Here is a 20,258-nt window from a genome sequence, read left to right on the forward strand (position 1 = left end):
CTGGTAGGATCTGGATGACAGCCCCATAAAATTCCGTGTCTCTTACCTCCTATGCTTTTCGCAGAATAATTTCCTTATGTGCATACTGATGTACCTGACAAATTACATCTCTCGGGTGGTTTGGGTCTGCAGAACGGGGTCCCAGAGCTCTATGTATGCAGTCAAAAGACATGGTGGCTGGGGAGTTGTCCCCAGCTACATTCCTGAAGATGGCTAGAGTGGTGGTTGTCAGGTCCTCTGACCCCGTGGCTTCAGGTAGTCGCAGATTGTTTCTTCTGCTACGATCCTCAATCTCCTCTAAGTGCAGTTGTTGGTTCAGCAGCAATGTCGCTTGTGCAGCTTGAGTGTCCTCTATGAGCTTTAGTCTCCTCTGCAGGTCTGACACTGTGGTTTCCCCTGTACTCATCCGTTCTGTCAGGCAGGTGATATCTGTCTGTGCGTACCTCTGCAATATCTTTCCGGTCAGAAGCCTCTATTCTACTGGCCAGGGACTCCATGTCTGCTCTTGTCGGCAGGGCTTGGAGCAGCGTCCTCAGCTCTGCATCAGCTCGCAAGGTGAGCGGCGTGGGCCTAATGATTCCGGGGAATCAAAGCTGAACACTACTGGTGTATCTGGCTCTCCCTCCAGGTTATGTGAAGCCATAGGCGATGTCTGTGAGTACTCTCATGCCCGCTGTGCCTCGTGATGTCCGCCATCTTGGGCCACGAGGATGAGTCCCACGATCTGGGGAAATACCTGTGGAGTTCTCCGCTCGCTTGGGGTCTCGGCACTGTTTTCTTTCAGCTTTTTCCCCTCTGCCTCCCAGCAGAGTACATGCCATTCTTCTTCTGAACAGAATAGCCGAAGTTAGGGGTGGAAGGTCAGGACGGACCAGGAGCTCCACAGAAACGCTGCCTTACTTGGCCATGTCCAGACCACGTCCCTTCTGTAAGACCTTTTTCAACCTCTACAAAGATCAAGAAGCTCACATCAGCTTATGTTTTTCACTGTATGCATGTCAAAGTAGTGTATACGCTATAGAAAAGCGCTGGATGCTGCCACAATATATTGGATCCCTATGTTAAAATCGTCTTTTTTGTTTGTGTGTGTTGGTCCCGCTGCTGCCAAAAGCCAATCAAGAGTGCAAGGCTCTTGTGGACACCAATGGATTGAGAGGGGGCTCAGGTAAGTATTTCGGGGGACTGCTGCACACAGGTTTTTTTTTTTTTTTTTTTTGCATTTTATGCATGAAAACCTTGTGCCTTTACAACCACTTTAAGAGAAGAACCCATGGAATTTGCTTATCTCCTCTTTTCCCTCCCTGAGCTGAACATTCAGTTTACTTGGCAGCGGACAGGAGAGCCTGAAGGTAACTTGATCAAATCTTCAATGCAAGTGTTATTTTTTTCATTTACTTTATCGGTACACTGTATATACTTGGGCTTTCTCACAAACTTGCTGTACATTTACTTTCTCTTCTTAATTCCAGGGCACAGGAACAACTGAAAGTATCTTAATTGAAATCTTAGCATCTAGAACCAGCAAACAAATGAAAGAAGTTGGAGATGCATTTTACACAGGTATTTTATAACTGACCAAAATTACTGTGTGCTTGCTTTCTTTTTTTTAAAGGGTGCAGGCATACAGTATTTTTGAACTTGCTATGGATCCATGTGTTTTTATTGGGGACTTATTAGGACTGAAAGCTGCCATTGCTGGTGTAGAACCCTCTACCAATAGGTAAGTGCTAGTAATAGATTTTTTTTACTGGTTAGACTGTCAGCACAGGCAAATGTCCTGTGTGTTATGATCTGCGGGCTGGGAGTGGTCAGAGTAGCAGTAGGTGTGGCCACCTGTGCCCTAGTTCTGAGGCGCCTCTCCTGCTTCCAGGGAGAATGTTCTGGAAGAGGGGCAGGGCCTAGGACTGGAGTGGCAGGCAGTTTGTGTGGGAGCACTGACCAATCTCCAACTGGTATTGGCAGGGGGCGGGCCAGGAAATCTGTGAGGGAACTTTGCTTCTACATGATTATTAGCAAAGTCTTCATTATTTACACAGTGCGTGATGGGGAGTCCTGGATAACAGGAGAGACACTGGGGATATGTGTCCAATCGATGTGGCCTGAGGGCAAAGGATTTGCAAGCTGGCCTGGCTGGGAACAGTAGTTCACCATCCATCAAATACTTTTAAACTACTAGGCCTCTGGGGAGAGGTGCTCCAGGCCTCTGGCCTAGTAGCAGCGAGCAACCAGAGCTGGCTTAAGGACTTATGCAGAGTGGGTCCTTCTTGTTCATGGAAGAAGATGTGACATTACTTTACTTCAAGATGAGCTTTGTTCAGGAGGATGTTCTACATGTTCTGAGAACATTACTCTTACACGGTCAAGAGTGATGTCCTCATCCTTTACCCGGTAATGGATGGTGAATTCTTGGAAGTAATACTCCGCGGGAGTTGAGCAGAGGAGGAGCAACCGTCTGCATGGTGATGCAGGAGGAAGATCATAGCAATAACAAATTCACATCATCTCTTCTGGCTCGAATTATGTCCCATTTTTTGAAATCTTTAAATTATGATGGCAATTTAATTATTCTATGGGCATCCCATATATCCTTTTTCCCAACCAAGTTGTATTTCCCAATAAAACAAAACCAGCAAAAGACTGTTCATTGTCTCTGCAAGTGATGTATGGGAGTCTGGCAGCGGGGTGAATTGGTGGATTGTTTCCTAGTGGCAACTACACCGCTACACTGGTTTCAACACTAACCTTGACCTGTACCTAACAAAATAAATGTGTAGCGCAGCAATAAACCTAATAAACCTAATAAATAAACAGTCCAAAAGGTCCCATAGTTGTGTATCGAAACACTTCCAAAATTAGCGAAAATATTTTGATTGTATAAAAAGAAAACACAATGCAATCTTCAGTGTTAACGTGGAGAAATACGTGTGTATCAAAGCACCCCATGCCTGCTTTTCTCGTGCACAGTGACAATCCATCACCAGCTCACCTTGTTACAAATTAACAAAGGCTCGTCTCTTTACACCCCAGGTAGAACCTGCACCCCTCTGCAGATAATGAAAGGCTTCCGTCTTCCCGGCTCACAGAGGATTACCACAGACTTGGCTCATATGTTAAGCAAGGCAAAAGGACAAACCGTGTATTCTGTACTGACACTTTATTAACACCCTGCTGAAATTTACACTTTGAAGAAATTAAAATACAAACGCTACTCAAAAAACAATATTGTCTGGCTCACTACCTCTTACGGCGCGACTCCGGCATGAAGTCACTCGCTTGACTCCTTCACTAGATTTGAGCAACTAGTGACATTATATAGCTCCTACCAACATCTCCATAGCAACCCTAATAATTAATCCCACAAGATCTGGAAGTGTGACAATGCTCCAGTATCCTTTCAAAAACCGGAAACCAATTAGCATTGCCTTAAGTATGGGGAGTAAAAAATAAAGTGGCACCATTTCAAAGCCACATTGGTGTGAACCAAGGCTTAACTTATAACCTTCACTGAGATTTTAAAAAGGCGAGGATATGGTTGAAAATGGCATGTTTTTTATTTACATCTAAGCACTACATTCCAGATTGACCCAGCATCATTCAAACTTTTAAATCGACCAAGTAGAAAATGTACACTACCCTATAAGTCTAACAGAAGGCCCAGTGATGAATATTTCATTGTACTTCTTTCGGTCACAATACAAATACTAATACAGTGGAACCTTGGATTACGAGCCATTCCAGGGGAATGCTTGTAATTCAAAGCACTTCCATATCAATGCGAGTTTCCCCATAGAAGTCAACGGAAACGAAGATAATTTGTTCCACATTGACTTCTATTGCATGTGGCCCAGGCATGTACTGGCCATCGGGACTACAGGGAGTTTCCCGGTGGGCCAATGGCTCAGTGGGCTGGTCAGGTGCAGTCCTGGAGCCGCTCCTCTCTGACAGTGAGTGATTGCGATTTCACTCCTGTTAGGAGGAACATCTGCCGTCACTTGCTGGAGAGAGTATTAGGCTTTCTGCTCCCTCCAGCCTGCAGGGGGAGATAGACAACTGTCAGACGTGCCATCCTCTCTCCCTTTATCACTTGTTACTTATCATATGACTGGAGAGAGGAATGAGAAGCTGCCTTCAAAACTGTGAGTACACGTGGGAGGAGGAGGAGAGGGAGGACACTGTGATGTAAGGGGAAGGGCTGATGGAGACACTCAAAATTAAAGTGGGCCGGTCATGATGAAGTCCAGGGCCAAATTTTTGTCCCAGTCCAGCCCTGATGTGGCCAGAGGGGGCACTGGAGAGACACAGAAATACTCGGATGCACTCGAAAAGGCTCAGAAACAGTCGGGAACCAAGTGTTTGCGAGCTGCCCCCTCACCTCTGGCCAAATGCGGTGTTGCACACCGCAAAGGCTTAAATCCTGTTTGTTTTGCGAGACAACACTGGCAAACATAGTCAGGATTAAAAAAATAATAATAGCTCGTATTGCGAAATGCTTGTTAACCACGTTACTGTATGGTAATTACTGTTTGGTAATTTCCATAACCAGAGCAAAAAACTGCTCACTATACATCATAAGGCCAAAATATGCAAAGGATTACAATGTTAATATCCAAAGTATACATGTGCTTTAAAGTATTCACCTTTTTAAAAAGTATAAATGTACATGTTTTTGAAGGAATTTTTTTTTTTTTTTTTTTTTACACAGGAGCCTGCAAAGCATTGCATCCATGATCAGTGGATCACTGGTGCAATTTCAGGCTCCTGCAGGCTCTTCCTCCAGCTCCCTACCTGTACAGAAGTATAGACTTTCCCTTGCAAAGCTGAAGGAAATATCAATGCGTTCTTTGATTACCACACTTCTGTTCCATTGATAGCTGCCAGTCTATCTGCAGCAGTGTTAGATGGGACTTGTAGTTCATTCACAGATCTCTGTGAATGAATGATGCACCTGTGTGGGTGGAGCCCTGCACAGCCCCATTGATTTCAAAAGTAACAGCAGCCGCAGGGCAGAAGAACCTTCACAGTACTGTCACCAGGGGGTACTCTGGGTTTGGTGGGTTGCTTAGTGATATGTTGAATACACGGACTTTGTCTGTTAAAGTTACTTCTTTGTTGTGGAACAAGCTTCTCTAACGTAGTGAAATGTTTTCAAGGACTCTTTATTCATGGGACTAAATTACAGTCATGTCTCATAGTTATAATTCATTTGCCCATGGATTTTGCTCTGGTTTTGTTCCATCATAATATCCACTTATAATGTATACTGTAATAATTGGCACTGCATGGTACTCATTTTGGTACAATTGTAGTTATCTGAATGCATATTATTCAATAAAGTTATTTGTGGTTCTAATATGATGAGGCAATGTGGCAATTATTATTCATATTGAAGGTGGATGATCTGAAGTATTCATTAGGCTGGGCATACATTCTACAACTTTCATATTTAATTTTCATATGGATTTACCAAAACCATATAATAGGAGGTCAAACCTAAACACTTTAAATTTTGTGTGCAGCCAGGCTGGCCTTTGCACTACAAGCTTTAAGATAAATCTAAAGGAAATTATCTTAATGATATTATTAGAATTATCCTTTAAAGGATGTGGAAACCTTGCAAAAATATTTGAACAAATTAATGTGGTGGGCAACTCCATGGCAAATGTAGAAAGACAGGTCCAATGTAGAAAAATTTTAAATAATGCATTTGAGTGGCAAAAATATGAATGCAATTTATACACTGGGGGGAGAATCTACCGTAGGATGGAAAAGAACTTGGGGGTCCTAGTAGATGATAGCAGCAGCTTGGCATTGCATGCCATTGCTGAGCCTAACAAAGCAAACAGAATATTGGCATGCATTAAAAAGGGATTAATTCCAGAGCTAAATGATTCTCCCAATCTACAAGACTCTGGCCCGGCCGCACCTATAGAATGCTGTCCATTTCTGGGCACCAGTCCTCAGGAAGGATGTACTGGAAATGGTGCGAGTACAAAGAAGGGCAACAAAGCTAATAAAGGCTCTGGAGGACATTAGTTATGAGGAAAAGTTACAAGCACTGAACTTATTCTTGCTAGAGAAGAGACGCTTGAGAGGGGATATTATTTCAATTTGCAAATAACATTAGGGATAAAACTTTTTTGCGGAAGGGAGTTTAAAAAGAGGTTTAACTTTGAACTACGTAGAGGGTCCTTTACTGTAAGAGCGCCAAGGATATGGAATTCCCTTCTACAGGCGATGGTCTCATCGGGGGGATCAATAGTTCCTAAAACTATATAACTAAAAAGAAACTATTAGATAAGCACCTGAACGACCGCAACATACAATGCAATACTGACATATAATCACACTCATAGGTTGGACTTGTCTTTTTTTTTTTTGACCTTGCCTACTATGTAACTATGAATAGGAAAATTGTATAATGTATGGCCAGCCTAAGCCATCTGTTATGAGAGTTGGAAGTGCACATTTTGTATTTGGTTGATCCCCTATGTTTTTACCTGAGTAATGTTCTTAACGGTTATAGTACTTGCAACTCTGTGGCCAACACTTTACAGTTTAAAAGATGTCTGCAGTTCCCTATTAATGCATTGTTATTTTGTATTGCAGTATATGGCAAAAGCCTTGGAGATGACATCAGTTCGGAGACCACGGGTGACTTTCGAAAAGCCTTGCTCTTTTTGGCTAATGTAAGTATATAACTAAAGACAAAATTGTTATTTTTGTTTTAGTTTTGGATATGGTGTAAAGGATTAGAACACACTGTAGGTTTTTATTGCTGTCTGTGTCCCCGTTGAGTACATTTTTTTTCTAATTGTACTATTTATTGTTATCACTGAAGGTGAAAGGAAAAAGAAAGTGGTCGCTAGAGCAGGAATATATAATCTTCCAATGGGGACATTAGTTCTGGTGTTCACCAGGAAGTCCCTCACTTTGGAGGAATTTTTCTTCTCACTTTTGATTTTAGCTATAGGACAGAATGTGAAGGGGAAATTTCTCCAATGGGACATAGGTGGCAAAAATAAAGCTCACAAAGGTTATAACCCTCCCTTCACTCTGTCTGAAATGGGGGAAAAAAAGTCTACTTGAAGCCAGAGACAGGCAGGCATCAGGCATTTATAGACAAATGGCATCCTACGTATTTCTCTCGGTATGTCCATCTATTGGTCTCTAAGATTGGCATGTGATTGGCTTTGTCTATTAATATCAGCCCGATACTGATATAATGTGTGTAAACATGCAGTATGCATGTATTTATACTCACTTATGAGTCCTGTACTTATGTTAAACTAATTGGGAAAATGTCTGACAAGCATTATGATTTTCCCTGGATTATTGCAAAAATTAAAGTTTTTTTTTTTTGTCGTCTTTTAAATGTGGACTTTGAAGAAAGGTTCTGGTATGGATCTAAAACCTAATGAAGATCCCATAATGATTGCTGAGAACACACCAAAGTCTTTAGTAAATGTAGTGATAACGTTTACCTCAGTGAATGGATTGAGGCCTTTAGCTTTCCTTACAAAACACAATCCATCTCCATATAATAATCTATAAAAATTGATTCTCTTTTCTTTTTTTTTCTGCAGGCAAGACGTGATGAAAGTTCAAAAGTGGATGAACATCTTGCTAAAAAGGATGCAGAGGTAAATTAAGCTAGACAGGCCTCCCCTGCAGCCCTGTACCATTGACACCTGATAATGATATATACAGCCTGCCACCATCACTTAGCATGCTAATGGCTTGTAATTGCTACCTCTTAAACAGTTCTATTTATCAAATAGTCATTTTTAGTCAATGTCTGATGAGCTATGTGCATATTTTAGTGCAAAGAATTGGTAATTTAATGCAGCCAGTAAAGAAGTGAGTCTAGGGGTTGATGCTGCATCATGGGAAATCTAGCTGATAAGCAAGTCTATAGCACAGGGTTAACCACTACTGCCTTTGGTGCTCGGGTAGTATAAGGAATCAGAATTGGATTAGACACAATATGGCTGTTTTAATGGATGCTATAAGATGCAGGCAGGCCCAATGCAAAACGAATTGCACCCTTTAGGGTATCTATCATATACCTCAGATTCATTGGAGTACATATCTGAGATATTTTAGTACTCATGAGCTGGTTAGAAATTGATTTCATTAACGGAAAATTACTGTAAATAATGACTGTAAATAAAACACATAATGGCCATTGATGCCCTCTCATGAAAGTGTTAATTGCCTGGGAGTTATTCGAATCCATTGTCTTTAGTACTTTATGATTTACTGACATTGAAAAAATATGCAGGTCTGGAGATCTTGCTTCACTCTGATATTCATACCAACCAGGGACGTGCGGTGAGGTCAGTGGATGGTGAGGCACTGGCTAGTATCAGAGCCAGATACACACAGGTTACATACGTTGTGATCGTTAGAGCGAGAGCAATAATTCTAGTACTAGACCTCCTCTATAGAACTCTAAACATATAATCTGTAAAAATGTTAAAGCGTCACCTATGAAGTACTGAAGTTTGGCGCCATTGCACGAGTGTGCGCAATTTTAAAGAATGACATGTTGGGTATCTATTTCCTTGGCGTTACATATTTTCACATTATACAAAAACATTGGGTTATCTTTAGTGGTGTATATGTGTGTGTGTGTGTGTATGTATGTATGTGTGTGTATGTATGTATGTATGTGTGTGTGTGTGTGTGTATGTGTGTGTGTATGTATATATGTGTATGTATGTATGTATGTGCGTGTGTGTGTGTGTATATATGTGTGTGTGTGTGTGTGTATATATATATATATATATATATATATATATATATATATATATATATATATATATATATATATATATATATATATATATATAATAATTATTAAAAAAATGATTATTACATGTAGGAAAGAAGTGTCAGAATTGGCCCGGATGGCAAGGGGTTAATTAGCATAAGTAATATACAAATAATTATTTATATATTGTTTAAGATAATTTGCTATATTTTCAAAAACTGTACTCAAGCAGGTGGCTTAACCACCTCGCGCCCGCCCTATAGCCGAATGACGGCCGTAGAGCAGGCACGTTCGTCCTGGTGGTCGTCCCTGGACGTCCTGATGTTTACTTCCGCAATGCGCGCCGCCGCGGGCGCGCATCGCGGAAGTTCTGTGTTCGCCGTGTTCCCCCGGGGACAGGCAAACACAGATCGCTGTAAACGGCCAATCACAGCGGCCGTTTACAGTGTGATCGGCGTGTCCAATGGGAGATGATCTCATATGTAAACATATGAGATCATCTCTCAGCGCCGCTCTCCCTCCTCGCACAGACAGTGTGAGAGGGGAGAGATGAACGGCTGCAGCCATCTGTCATCAGTGTCACGCGTCATCGGTGCCATGTATTAGTGCCATCTGTCATCGGTGGCACGTATTAGTGCCACGTGTCTTCAGTGCCACGTATTAGTGCCACGTGTCATCAGTGCCACGTATAAGTGGCACGTGTCATCAGTGCCACATATTAGTGCCATCTGTCATCAGTGTCCCGTGTCATTGTCCTGGTGCATCAAAAGTGTAATAAATAGTCAACAAGTTAGATGTGTAATTTATGTTCCTAGAACACATGATGGCGCTACCTGCATGTTGGGCCTCTCTATGTGGCCAGGCTGTGAAAAAGTCCCACACATGTGGTATTGTAATACTCAGGAGGAGTAGCAGAATTTTTTGGGGGGTGTCATTTGTGGTATACACATGCCATGTGAGAGAAATAACCTATTACAATGACAATTTTGTGGAGAAAAAAAAATATGAAAAATCGTAATTTTGCAAAGAATTGTGGGAAAAATATGACAACATCAAAAAGCTCACTATGCCTCTTACTAAATACCTTGGAATGTCTACTTTCCAAAAAGGGGTCATTTGGGGGTATTTGTACTTTCCTGACTTGTTCAGGTCACAAGATGCGAGATAGTCCACCAGTACATCAGATGTGATCAATTTTGTGCGATTCGCACCACAGCTTGTAGACTCTCTAACTTTCACAAAGACCAAATAATATCCACTAATTTGGGTTATTTTTACCAAAGATGTGTAGCAGTATAAATTGTGGCCAAAATGTATTTAGAAAAATTAATAATTTGCATAATTCTGTCACAGAAACAAAGAAATATGCGTTTTTTTTCAAAATTTTCGGTCTTTTTTCATTTATAGCGCAAAAAATAAAAACCCCAGAGGTGATCAAATACCACCAAAAGAAAGCTCTATTTGTGGGAAAAAAAGGACAAAAAATTCATTTGGGTACAGTGTTGCATGACTGAGTAATTGTCATTCAAATTGTGAGAGCACCGAAAGCTGAAAATTGGTCTGGGCAGGAAGGGTGTTTAAGTGCCCAGTAAGCAAGTGGTTAAAGTGGTTGTAAACCCACGAACAAAACAAACAAAAAAACCTGCATGACAAAGGCGTAATGAGCTAGTATGCATAGCATACTAGCCAATTATGTATTACTTACCTTAGATCAAAGCCCCTGCAATGGTCCTTAATCGCCTCTCTGGACGGGGACATCACTTCCAGAGTTACTTCCGGGTATCGCAGCCTCCAGTGCTGTAATTGGCCAGAGCCGCAATGACGTCACTCAATGCCACCGGTAACGACACAGTCTAACTGAAGCAACGGCACTTACATGCGCATGTGCCGATTACAGCGATATGTTTGTTTTTGGGCTTAATACTGCTTTAAAACTCATGAGGTAGCGATGCCGCTCCAAGCGTGTTGTTGTCTCTAATAGCCTCCCTCCCCACTCACAACTTCAGGTGCAGTCTCTGAAATTGTGTAGAGAATAGAAAACAGCTGAACGGCCGCATTCTGAATAACACATTTTTATTCGTGGCAAAACAAGGTAGAAGATCCAAAATCTCTTACATCATGGTGATAAAAGGTACAGACAGGCTAACGCGTTTCACATCAATATAGATGCTTAATCATAGTTGGTGACTATAAACAGACTAAAATAATTTATAGAGAAATAAAATCAATTAGGGAATGGACAACCCACAGAAAATCCTCCCATATCTAATCAGACTAAAGTGGAAACCAAATGTGCACAGGAAAATGGCCAGCACGAAAAAACAGAGAGCCAAAAGGATTAAAACCTCTGAAAGAATGACACAGCATTAATATATACTTAGTAAAGTCAGAATAGAACTGGTTCACTATGTTAGCGTGCTGTCCCTTAGCAGATAATATTGCTAACAGAGTTCTAATACAATATACAGTATAAAAACATTAAAAATACGTAAATACAACGCTCACAAACATAGACCAATCATGAGTGAAAACAACAAAAAATTAAGTCCATAAAAAAAGAGAGAATGCTTCACATCTGGTGTGCAAAAAGTGCAGAGAAACTGTTGCAGAAAAAACCTTTTCAGGCGTACCAAGACACCCCCACGTGTGTCCCCACTCACCAGATCATGATGACACCCAGCTTTTCAGTCTGGGGGTCAATACAGACTTATAGCGATATCCCATATATGAAATAGAAGGAAAAGAGCTGATAGTAGGTGAGGATGAAAAAAGACATAGTCCAACCTATGTGTGTGATTATATGTCAGTAGTACATTGTATATCCTTCTTGTAGAAAGGGAGAATTATTGTTTTATCTCTGGAGTTGATCCCCTTTTTAATGCATGCCAATATTCTGTTTGCTTTGTTAGCAGCAGGTTGGCATTGCATGCCATTGCTGAGCCTATCATCTACTAGGACCCCCAGGTCCTTTTCCATCCTAGATGACAAACCAAGACAAAGGCAGAAACATAGGAATGTAGAAGAGATGATTTCAGGCAGAAGTCAAAGAAGTAAAGCAAAGGGGCTACACAGATGCAACTAAGGAAACCATGCAGATACGTGTTTCAAAGTATACAAGCTTCTTGAAATAAAACTATCACAAATGAACTACTTGGAACGTCAAGTACACAGCATATTGTATACATAATACATACATAAAGTATCCATAAAACGCATATGGGCATTCTACCCCATCCAGCCAGGACATGCATGAACCAAAGCAGCATAAAGCAGACTGGATGTACCCACAACCTTCCTTCAGCATGAAGGTCTGCCCTCACCCATTTCTGGGGTGGGGGGACATCTTCTCTGGTTTCCAGATTCATGGACCTCCTTTGTGAACATCAAGGGGGTCCACAAATTGAACCTTTTGGGGGTACCAAAGAAGGGGGACAGAATTTGTCCACTTCAGGGGGCCCTGTGTCTCCTTGTGTGGGTATAATTCCTGTAAGGTATGGGTGACGTCTGAACTACCCAAGGTCCCTGGTGACCATAAACATTCCTTGGAAGCTACCTCTAAAAGAGGACCAGTTGTACTGAGGGCTGAGCTTCCATCCTGTTTTACAGTAACTGGCTTTCATGGCCTAGCCATAAAATGAAACAACATAATTGCATTGTAGTGGTACATAATTGGGTAAGGCTACCCCTCCTTATTTTAGCAGTAGTAGAGAAGCAGTAGCAGAATTGGGGATTGGGGGGGGGGGGGAGTGAAGATAGTGTAGAGGGGTGAGATAGGGATTCCCAGCTATGGATCAAGTTTACAGCACTATTTCAGTGCTCAGGTTATTAGGTGGCCCCTATTTCCAACAGGGCTTTCCCTTCATCTGAAAAAACAAACATGTCCCAGAGTCTCCATGTTTTTGTGTGAGACTCATGTTTGTCGTGCGCCGTTAGAATCAGGTCTTCCATTTTTTTTTTTTTTATATATCTTCCACCTTCCTCAGCCAGTTTGCCGTGGTCAGTGGGTATTGTTGTTTCCATAGTAGAGGAATACAGGACTTGGCTGCGTTGAGTAGATGTGTTTTGTTTTTGTTTTTTACACTTTTTTTTGTTTTTGTTTTTTAAAGTGTCGCTTTTATTCCTATTACAGGGAATGTAAACATCCCTTGTAATAGAAAAAAAACATGACGTCAAAAATACCTCAGATCTCATATTTACACTTAAATGCAATAAAAATGGCCCTTTAAGAGCTGTGGGCGGAAGTAACGTTTTGACGTTGCTTCTGCCCTGCATCGTTCTAGAGAAGGGTGGGGGCCATCTTCTCCTCATTCATCTCCTTGCCCAGACAGGGTGAAGATCCGATTGCCTCCGCTGCTGCCGACGGATCCAGTAAGCAGTGGAGGGCACTGGAGCGTGGCAGGGGGGCCCTCTCCCACCACCGCAGAGACCACTCATCAAAAACCGGAGAACCGGCCAAACACTAGGATACCAGGGTTATGGCAGCTAGCAGCTGCCATAACAATATCCCCCATCAAAGTTAGGATGTATATTGGCGTGCGGAGGTCCGGAAGTGGTTAACTAAATCTAGTGGAACCAATTGCTTTCAGAAGTCACCTAATTAGTAAATAGAGTCCACCTGTGTGTAATTTAATCTCAGTATAAATACAGCTGTTCTGTGAAGCCTCAGAGGTTTGTTGGGAGAACCCTAGTGCAAAAAATGGCATCATAAAGGCAACTGAACACACCATACAAGTCAGGGATAAAGTTGTGGAGAAGTTAAAAGCCAGGGTTAGGGTAAAAAACATATCCCAAACTTTGAAAATCTCAGAGCACTGTTCAATCCATCATCTGAAAATGGAAAGAGTATGGTACAACTGCAAACCTACCAAGACATGTCCATCCACCTAAACTGACAGGCGGGGCAAGGAAAGCAACTGTAACTTCTAAGTAGATGCAGAGATCCCCAGGACAACTATTAGTCATGCACTACACAAATCTGGCCTTTATGGATGAGTGGCAGATGAGTCCAAAATGGAACTTTTTGGCTTAAAAGCAAAACGCTATGTGTGGCGGAAAATGAACACTGCACATCACCTTGAACACACCATCCCCACCATGAAACATGGTAGTGGCAGCATCATGTGGGGATTCTTTTCTTCAGCAGGGACAGGGAAGATGGCTGGAGCCAGATACAGGGCAATACAGGTGGAGGTTCACCTTCCAGCAGGACAACGACACTAAACATACAGCCAGAGCTGCAATGGAATAGTTTAGATCAAAGCGTATTCATGTGTTAGAATGGCCCAGTCAAAGTCCAGACCTAAATCCAAATGAGAATCTGTGGCAAGACTTGAAAATTGCTGTTCACAGACGCTCTCCTTCCAATCTGACAGAGCTTAAGCTATTTTGCCAAGAAGACTGGGCAAAAATGTCACTCAAGCTGAAAACAAATGCACACAAAACTTTTCAGATATTTATTTGTAAAAAATTTTGAAAACAGTTTTTCTTCCACTTCACGATTATGTGCTGCTTTGTGTTGGTTTATCACAAAACATCCCAATAAAATACATTTAAGTTTTTTAGTTGACATGACACAATGTGGAAAATTTCAGGGGGTATGACTACTTTTTCAAGGCACTGTATAATGTCCAAATGTAGTTTTTTTTCGTACTTCTGGTAGGTTTGGACAGGTTCTACCTCTGTCTCCACCCACCACCAAACTTTTTCTTCAGCTCTGCCTCACTATAATGGCATATTCAAGATGCACTGATCTGCGGTCTGTTTTGCTGTGGGTCCATGGATGAGCCATAATACAAAGCGGACTGTCAGATCACTGCCGTGAAGAAGTGTGCAATCTGTCTTTCTTCAGAATTCCAACGATTTACAACTCTGCTTTACTGGACTCCCTTAACCACTTCAGCCACAGAAGATTTTACCCCCTTAATGACCAAAGCACTCCGTTGCTTTAACTGACAATTGAGCGGCCGTGCAACCCTGTACCCAAACAAAATTGATTTCCTTTTTTTTTTCCCACAAATAGAGCTTTCTTTTGGTAGTATTTAATCACTGTAGTTTTTATTTTTTGTGCTATAAACAAAAAAAGACCAACAATTTTGAAAACAAACAATATTTTTTACTTTTTGCTATAATAAATATCCTCCAAAAAATATAAAAAAACTAATTCATTTAGTAGTTTTAGATATGTACTCTTCTACATATTTTTGGTAAAAAAAAAATCGCAATAAGTGTATATTTGCGCAAAACTTATAGCATCTACAAAATAGGGGATTTTTATCAGGATTGCGGCAGACAGAATAGAACACTTTTAACTATTTTGAGACCATTGACATTTATACAGCGATCAGAGCTAAAAATAGCCACTGATTATTGTCGCGGGAAGGGGTTAACACTAGGGGGCAATCAAGGGGTTAAGTGTGCTCCCTCAGAGTTGGGAGAATGGGCTACCTCTGACAAGGATCACAACAAGGATGACAACAAGGATCAGAAAATCTGTCATGTCACATGGCAGAACTGGGAAATGCCTTGTTTACAGAGGCATTTCCCCTGTCCTGCCTCTGTTTGCCGTGATCGCAGGCCTCTGGGGGACATCGAGTCTGTGAGACCCATGGGCATGCGCCCGCTATCTGGATTTTGCAGACTGACGTACAGGTACATCAGTTTGCACAGAAGTGCCATTCTGCCGAAGTATATCGCCGTGAGCCGGTCAGAAAGTGGTAAAATCTTTAAACAATTCATCTTTGGAGAATGGGCAAACTTAGTTTTTTGCCATATTGTTACTCTGCTGACTGGGATGTGTGTCTAAGACCCCTTTCACACTGAGGCGTTTTTCATGCTCTAAAGGGCTAAAAAATAGTGCCTGAAAAATGCCTCCCCTGCAGCCCCAGTGTGAAAGCCCGAGTGCTTTCACGCTGGAGCGGTACGCTTGCAGGACATTAGAAAAAGTCCTGCACACAGCATCTTTGGAGTGGTTTAGAGGCATTGTATACACTACTCCTACTCCTCCACCACCCGTGCCCATTGAAATGAATGGGCAGCACTGCCGAAGTGCCTGCAAAGTGCAGTGGCACTTTTCAGGTGCTTTTAACCCTTTTTTCGGCCGCTAGCGAGGGTTAAAATCACCCGCTAGCGGCTTTACTGCTAAGGCGGAATGGTGCCAGTGTGAAAAGGCTCTTATGTTTATATACAGTAAACTACAGATGCACACTCTGTCAGGGAAGAACAGTAGCAATCTGACATAACAAGATCTGCTTTTCTTTACCTTTGCAGTTACTTTTCTAACTGCTAGGGAAGGCTGAAAAAAAAACTTGCTTTCTGCTAGACTGCTGCTACAGCAGTCACACAGTTTTCAGGAGGGAAATAGCTGAAATTGTGGTATTTTGTGAGTGTTTGGTTTAGTGGTGCAAACAGTTGGAGAACATTGCTAGGGGACTATCCACAATAGCTGTGTCTTTAATCTAGCCAAGCATTCTTAAGCAGGCCATAGAGTTGAAAATCAAACGGAAATTCTTGTCGGTCGTCAGATTCGTTTTTTTAGTGCACCAGCTGCAATACACAATTTTTGGGCCGCAATTGAAAGTGTCTGATCCAACATGCTGGATTTTTCTTAGAAAAAATAAACAAATGGTGGCACAATCATATGCGCCATTTTTGTTTTTCAATTGATGGAACGTTCAGTTTTCGACTCCTCTAAGTCTGACCATACTGTGTACAAAACGACATGTAGGGCACCCTGCATACTCCTCCCTTTTTGGAGCTGTGGCAGAAGTCTGCAAGGGAATCCTGTGATGACATCACAGAGAATAAAACTTGGATTATCTTCATAATTTGTGTAAGTTTTTCTGTTTTGCCTAGAGTTCAGCTTTAAAGTTTACCTCAATTCCAAAACAAAAATGTAATATATTGTAGCTTACCAGCAGTCCTTAAATGTAGTTTCCACAATATGTTGAGTTTAGAGGTCCTTTAACCAAACACAATGTGACTTTTGATTTGCTGCAGTTCTTTTTTATTTTTATTTATTTATTTATTTTTTTACCATGGACCTCAGTGCATATTTGATGCTCAAATGAAAAGGAGCGTGGCGGGACTTTTGAAGTACAAAAATAGTGTCATTTAAAATGGTAAACTGTTAAAATTACCAAATTTTATTATGTATACATGTGAAATTTGGTGAAACTAGCTATCAACACCTCCGTCTCAGACCGCCACCTACTCCTCAGTCTCCCCTTAATCAGGACTTGTGTGGAGCTTTCTGGTGAAGGGGAGATTGGGTACATTAGCTAGTGACCTGACCATTGTGTTCGGAGGCACTTTGTTTTATTCCACCTATTAAGTGTTGCACTCTATCCTTTATGAAGGGAAATGGGCACATTAGTATAAAGTATTTGGGTTGGAAGCACGTTGAGACCTTGCTATTCCACCTGGCATGATTCAGATTCAATAAATGAAGCATTTTAACTATTCTTGGTGGATCAAATTAAGGGGTGTTGATGCTTGATGTGAGCTCAGATATTACCATTATCCAGATTTATTGCCAACTAGGCAGAAAAAAAGCTGTATCAGAAGTCCCCAATGTTTGTGGGTGCTGAAATGACTTTTTCAGTATAACAGGATATGCTAGGCCACACCAAGCATTTAAAAAGGCAATCAGTTTGTGGGAAATGTTACACAGTTTGGTTAAACTTATTCTGATTGATGTGCTGAATGAATGAATGAAATACTTGTATAGCGCACAATGCGAACTGAATCACCTCTGCTTATGCTGGTAGTGTATAATGTAGTAGGTGTTCAGGTACACAGGTATTGAACACCTGCTGATGGTCTGCTGTATGCAGTTCAGGGGATGTTGAAAGATGCATATGGCTGACAATACGTTGAGACTTTTGTTGTATTGTGTGTGTTAATTTTCTGTTTTTTCTTATACATAGATTCTGTACAATGCAGGGGAAAAAAAGTGGGGGACAGATGAGGACAAGTTTATTGAAGTTCTTTGTTTGAGAAGTTTCCCACAACTCCGGCTAAGTATGACTTTTATTTTTTTTATTGAGAATTAAATAGGCTTTGTGGTGGAAAGTTTAATGAAATTGTTTCCTTTTAGTATAAAGCACACAGAGAAAGTGGATAGGCCATAAACGGACCACTGAAAGATCACATTTTTTCCTATAACCTCTTGGTCTCCCACAATACATGCATGTTTAGTAGAGAGCACACATATTTAAGTTTTAGTTATTTATTATACTGAAAACCTAACTGGTTGTGGACAGTCTTTTGTGCTGAATCCTAGGGTCTGGATGGTGGGAAAAGACCCAAGTCATTGTATTCTATCTGACTGCTCCTGTTGTGGGCTCTCTTGTTGGCTGTGGCGCCCCAGAAGCCATGATCATCTTTCAGTCATCCGCTCCCAATAACTGAGGATAACATGCTGTGTACCCTGCAGCTTACTTCTTTGGTCCTCATAGAGTATAAGCTCTAACGAGCAGGGCCCTCTTATTCCTCTTGTACTAAATTGTATTGTAACGTCTGCCTTCATTTTGTAAAGCGCAGAGAAAACTGTTAGCGCTATACAAAACCTGTATAATAAGAATAATTACAGAAATTCAAGATTTAGTGTCAGTGGACTGAATAATTTAGTGCAGATGAACCTTTTACTCCTAAGGAGTCACTGGGCATTTTTTTAGTGATATACACTATTCACCTGCATGTGGGAATAGTGTTAATAAGATGAACTAGTTATTGTGTGACATGTTATATTTTGCTTATCCTTGGATAGTGGTCTACAAAGAACCGCATAATTATATCACAACTCCACATATGGCCATAACCACGATTTAGCTGTGCCCATCAACTACCTTTATTTCCGGTGATGTTCTACTGAATAAAGGGTACACCTAACAGCAACTAATTATTATATACATTTACCAAGCACTTTATCATGAACACTATAGTAAAACTGGGTAAAGTTTTCCTTTGCTCTCAAAAACATCCTCAGTTCTGTGTGCATCCTCTGTGCATGTGCTTTCTATAATGATTTTCTGCTTACCACAGTTGTAAAGGGTGGTTATTGAAGTTATCTAATCTCTCTCATCAATAAGTTGTTTCCATCTTTTGCTCACTGAATATTTTTTCACCATTCTGAGTAAACCCTACAGACTGAGTGTGAAAAACCTAGAAGATAGACTATTACAGAAATACTCACCTGGCACCACAAATACAGCTCATCTGGCACCACAATTGTGCCAAGACCAAAATCACTGCGGTCATATTTATTAAAAAAAAATTCTGGTGTTTAATGTGAACATTTTACCCAAAGCTTCTGGCTGGTATCTGCATGACTTTTTGCATTAGCTGCTGCTTAATGATTGTCTGTTTAAATATTTGAACGTATAGGCAGATGGTACAGGTGGTCTAGTGTTATTTATTACAGGTACTTATCTAGGGCTATAGATTTACACAGCCCTTTACACATATATTATACATTCACATCAATCCCTACCCTCAAGGAGTCCCTAACTCGCATTCATACATACACATATTAGTGCCAATTTAGACAGGAACCAATTAACCTACCAGCATGTCTTTGGTGTTTTTAATTCAGTTTTGAAGTGAAGTTAGGCCAGTATGTTGCTGTGTGTTGCGTGAAAGATCTTAAGTAACCTTTACTCAAGGGTGGATGTTTTTTCTATTTGAACAGCATTTGACGAATATCAGAAAATATGCAATAAAGGTATTGAAGCAAGCATAGCTGGTGAAATATCCGGTCACCTTGAAGATTTGCTTCTTGCTATAGGTAAGACCAGAGTTCTGCTGACTGAAATCATATTTTTGCCGAGACAAAGAAAATCTGTCAGGATAGAAATGAGAAACTGCCAATGTCCGCTCATTTAAGATGCATGCTCTGTGGTTTCCCATGATCACCTTTGCTAGATACACCAAGAAGTTAGACAGTGCTTGGGCAGAATAGAGATCTTTGCCTGATCTGTTAATCCACAGTTTCAGGACTGTCTGCACACAGCTCCTCCATTGCCCAAAACGGTAGCATTTAAATGTCCAGATAACACCCCATTTTATAGAAAAGTAATTTATTGATCAAGAAATTGACCAAGTAGACATCAAAAGGTAGTTTGATCATAAATGAATGGTTATATCACACTGATGTTGAATGCTTTGATAGTTTCTAAGTCACTTGCTCAGAACCTATATGTAGATCTGGGGTTGTGGAGAGCTGGGATATCTATTCCCAAACCATCTGATATGTGTTTACCAACCATAGTCCGTAACGGTGTTGGCACTGGGCATTCCCACCAAATGTGGAGGAATGTTCCCTTCATTCCACACCCCCTCCAAAACTGGTCAGAAGCAGAGGGGAAAATTCTAGCCATGGTAGTGGGTACCCTGTACCATCTCAATAGGATCTTATGATTTTCTTGGGTCCTAGAGCCTATTGAATTTGAGTGAGTCAGGCAATACAGGTGGTAGAGCTGCTCTTCTG

At 41.1% G+C, this 20,258-nt stretch overlaps 1 protein-coding gene across 1 annotated transcript in view; it reads left to right on the top strand.

Annotated features, from left to right (window-relative positions):
• ANXA3 (annexin A3) overlaps window positions 1–20,258 on the top strand; it is a 125,711-nt gene that overhangs the window by 86,242 nt on the left and 19,211 nt on the right. The window contains exons 6-10 of the mRNA XM_077476090.1: window positions 1,470–1,560; window positions 6,607–6,686; window positions 7,584–7,640; window positions 17,698–17,791; window positions 19,461–19,556. Of these exons, the coding sequence (XP_077332216.1) occupies window positions 1,470–1,560; window positions 6,607–6,686; window positions 7,584–7,640; window positions 17,698–17,791; window positions 19,461–19,556 (418 nt within the window). The remainder of the gene's footprint in view (window positions 1–1,469; window positions 1,561–6,606; window positions 6,687–7,583; window positions 7,641–17,697; window positions 17,792–19,460; window positions 19,557–20,258) is intronic.

Source organism: Lithobates pipiens, unplaced genomic scaffold (assembly GCF_037356315.1).
Source record: "Lithobates pipiens isolate NorthernLeopardFrog02 unplaced genomic scaffold, aLitPip1_a1.2 Scaffold_13, whole genome shotgun sequence".
NCBI classification, from domain to species: Eukaryota; Metazoa; Chordata; class Amphibia; order Anura; family Ranidae; genus Lithobates; species Lithobates pipiens.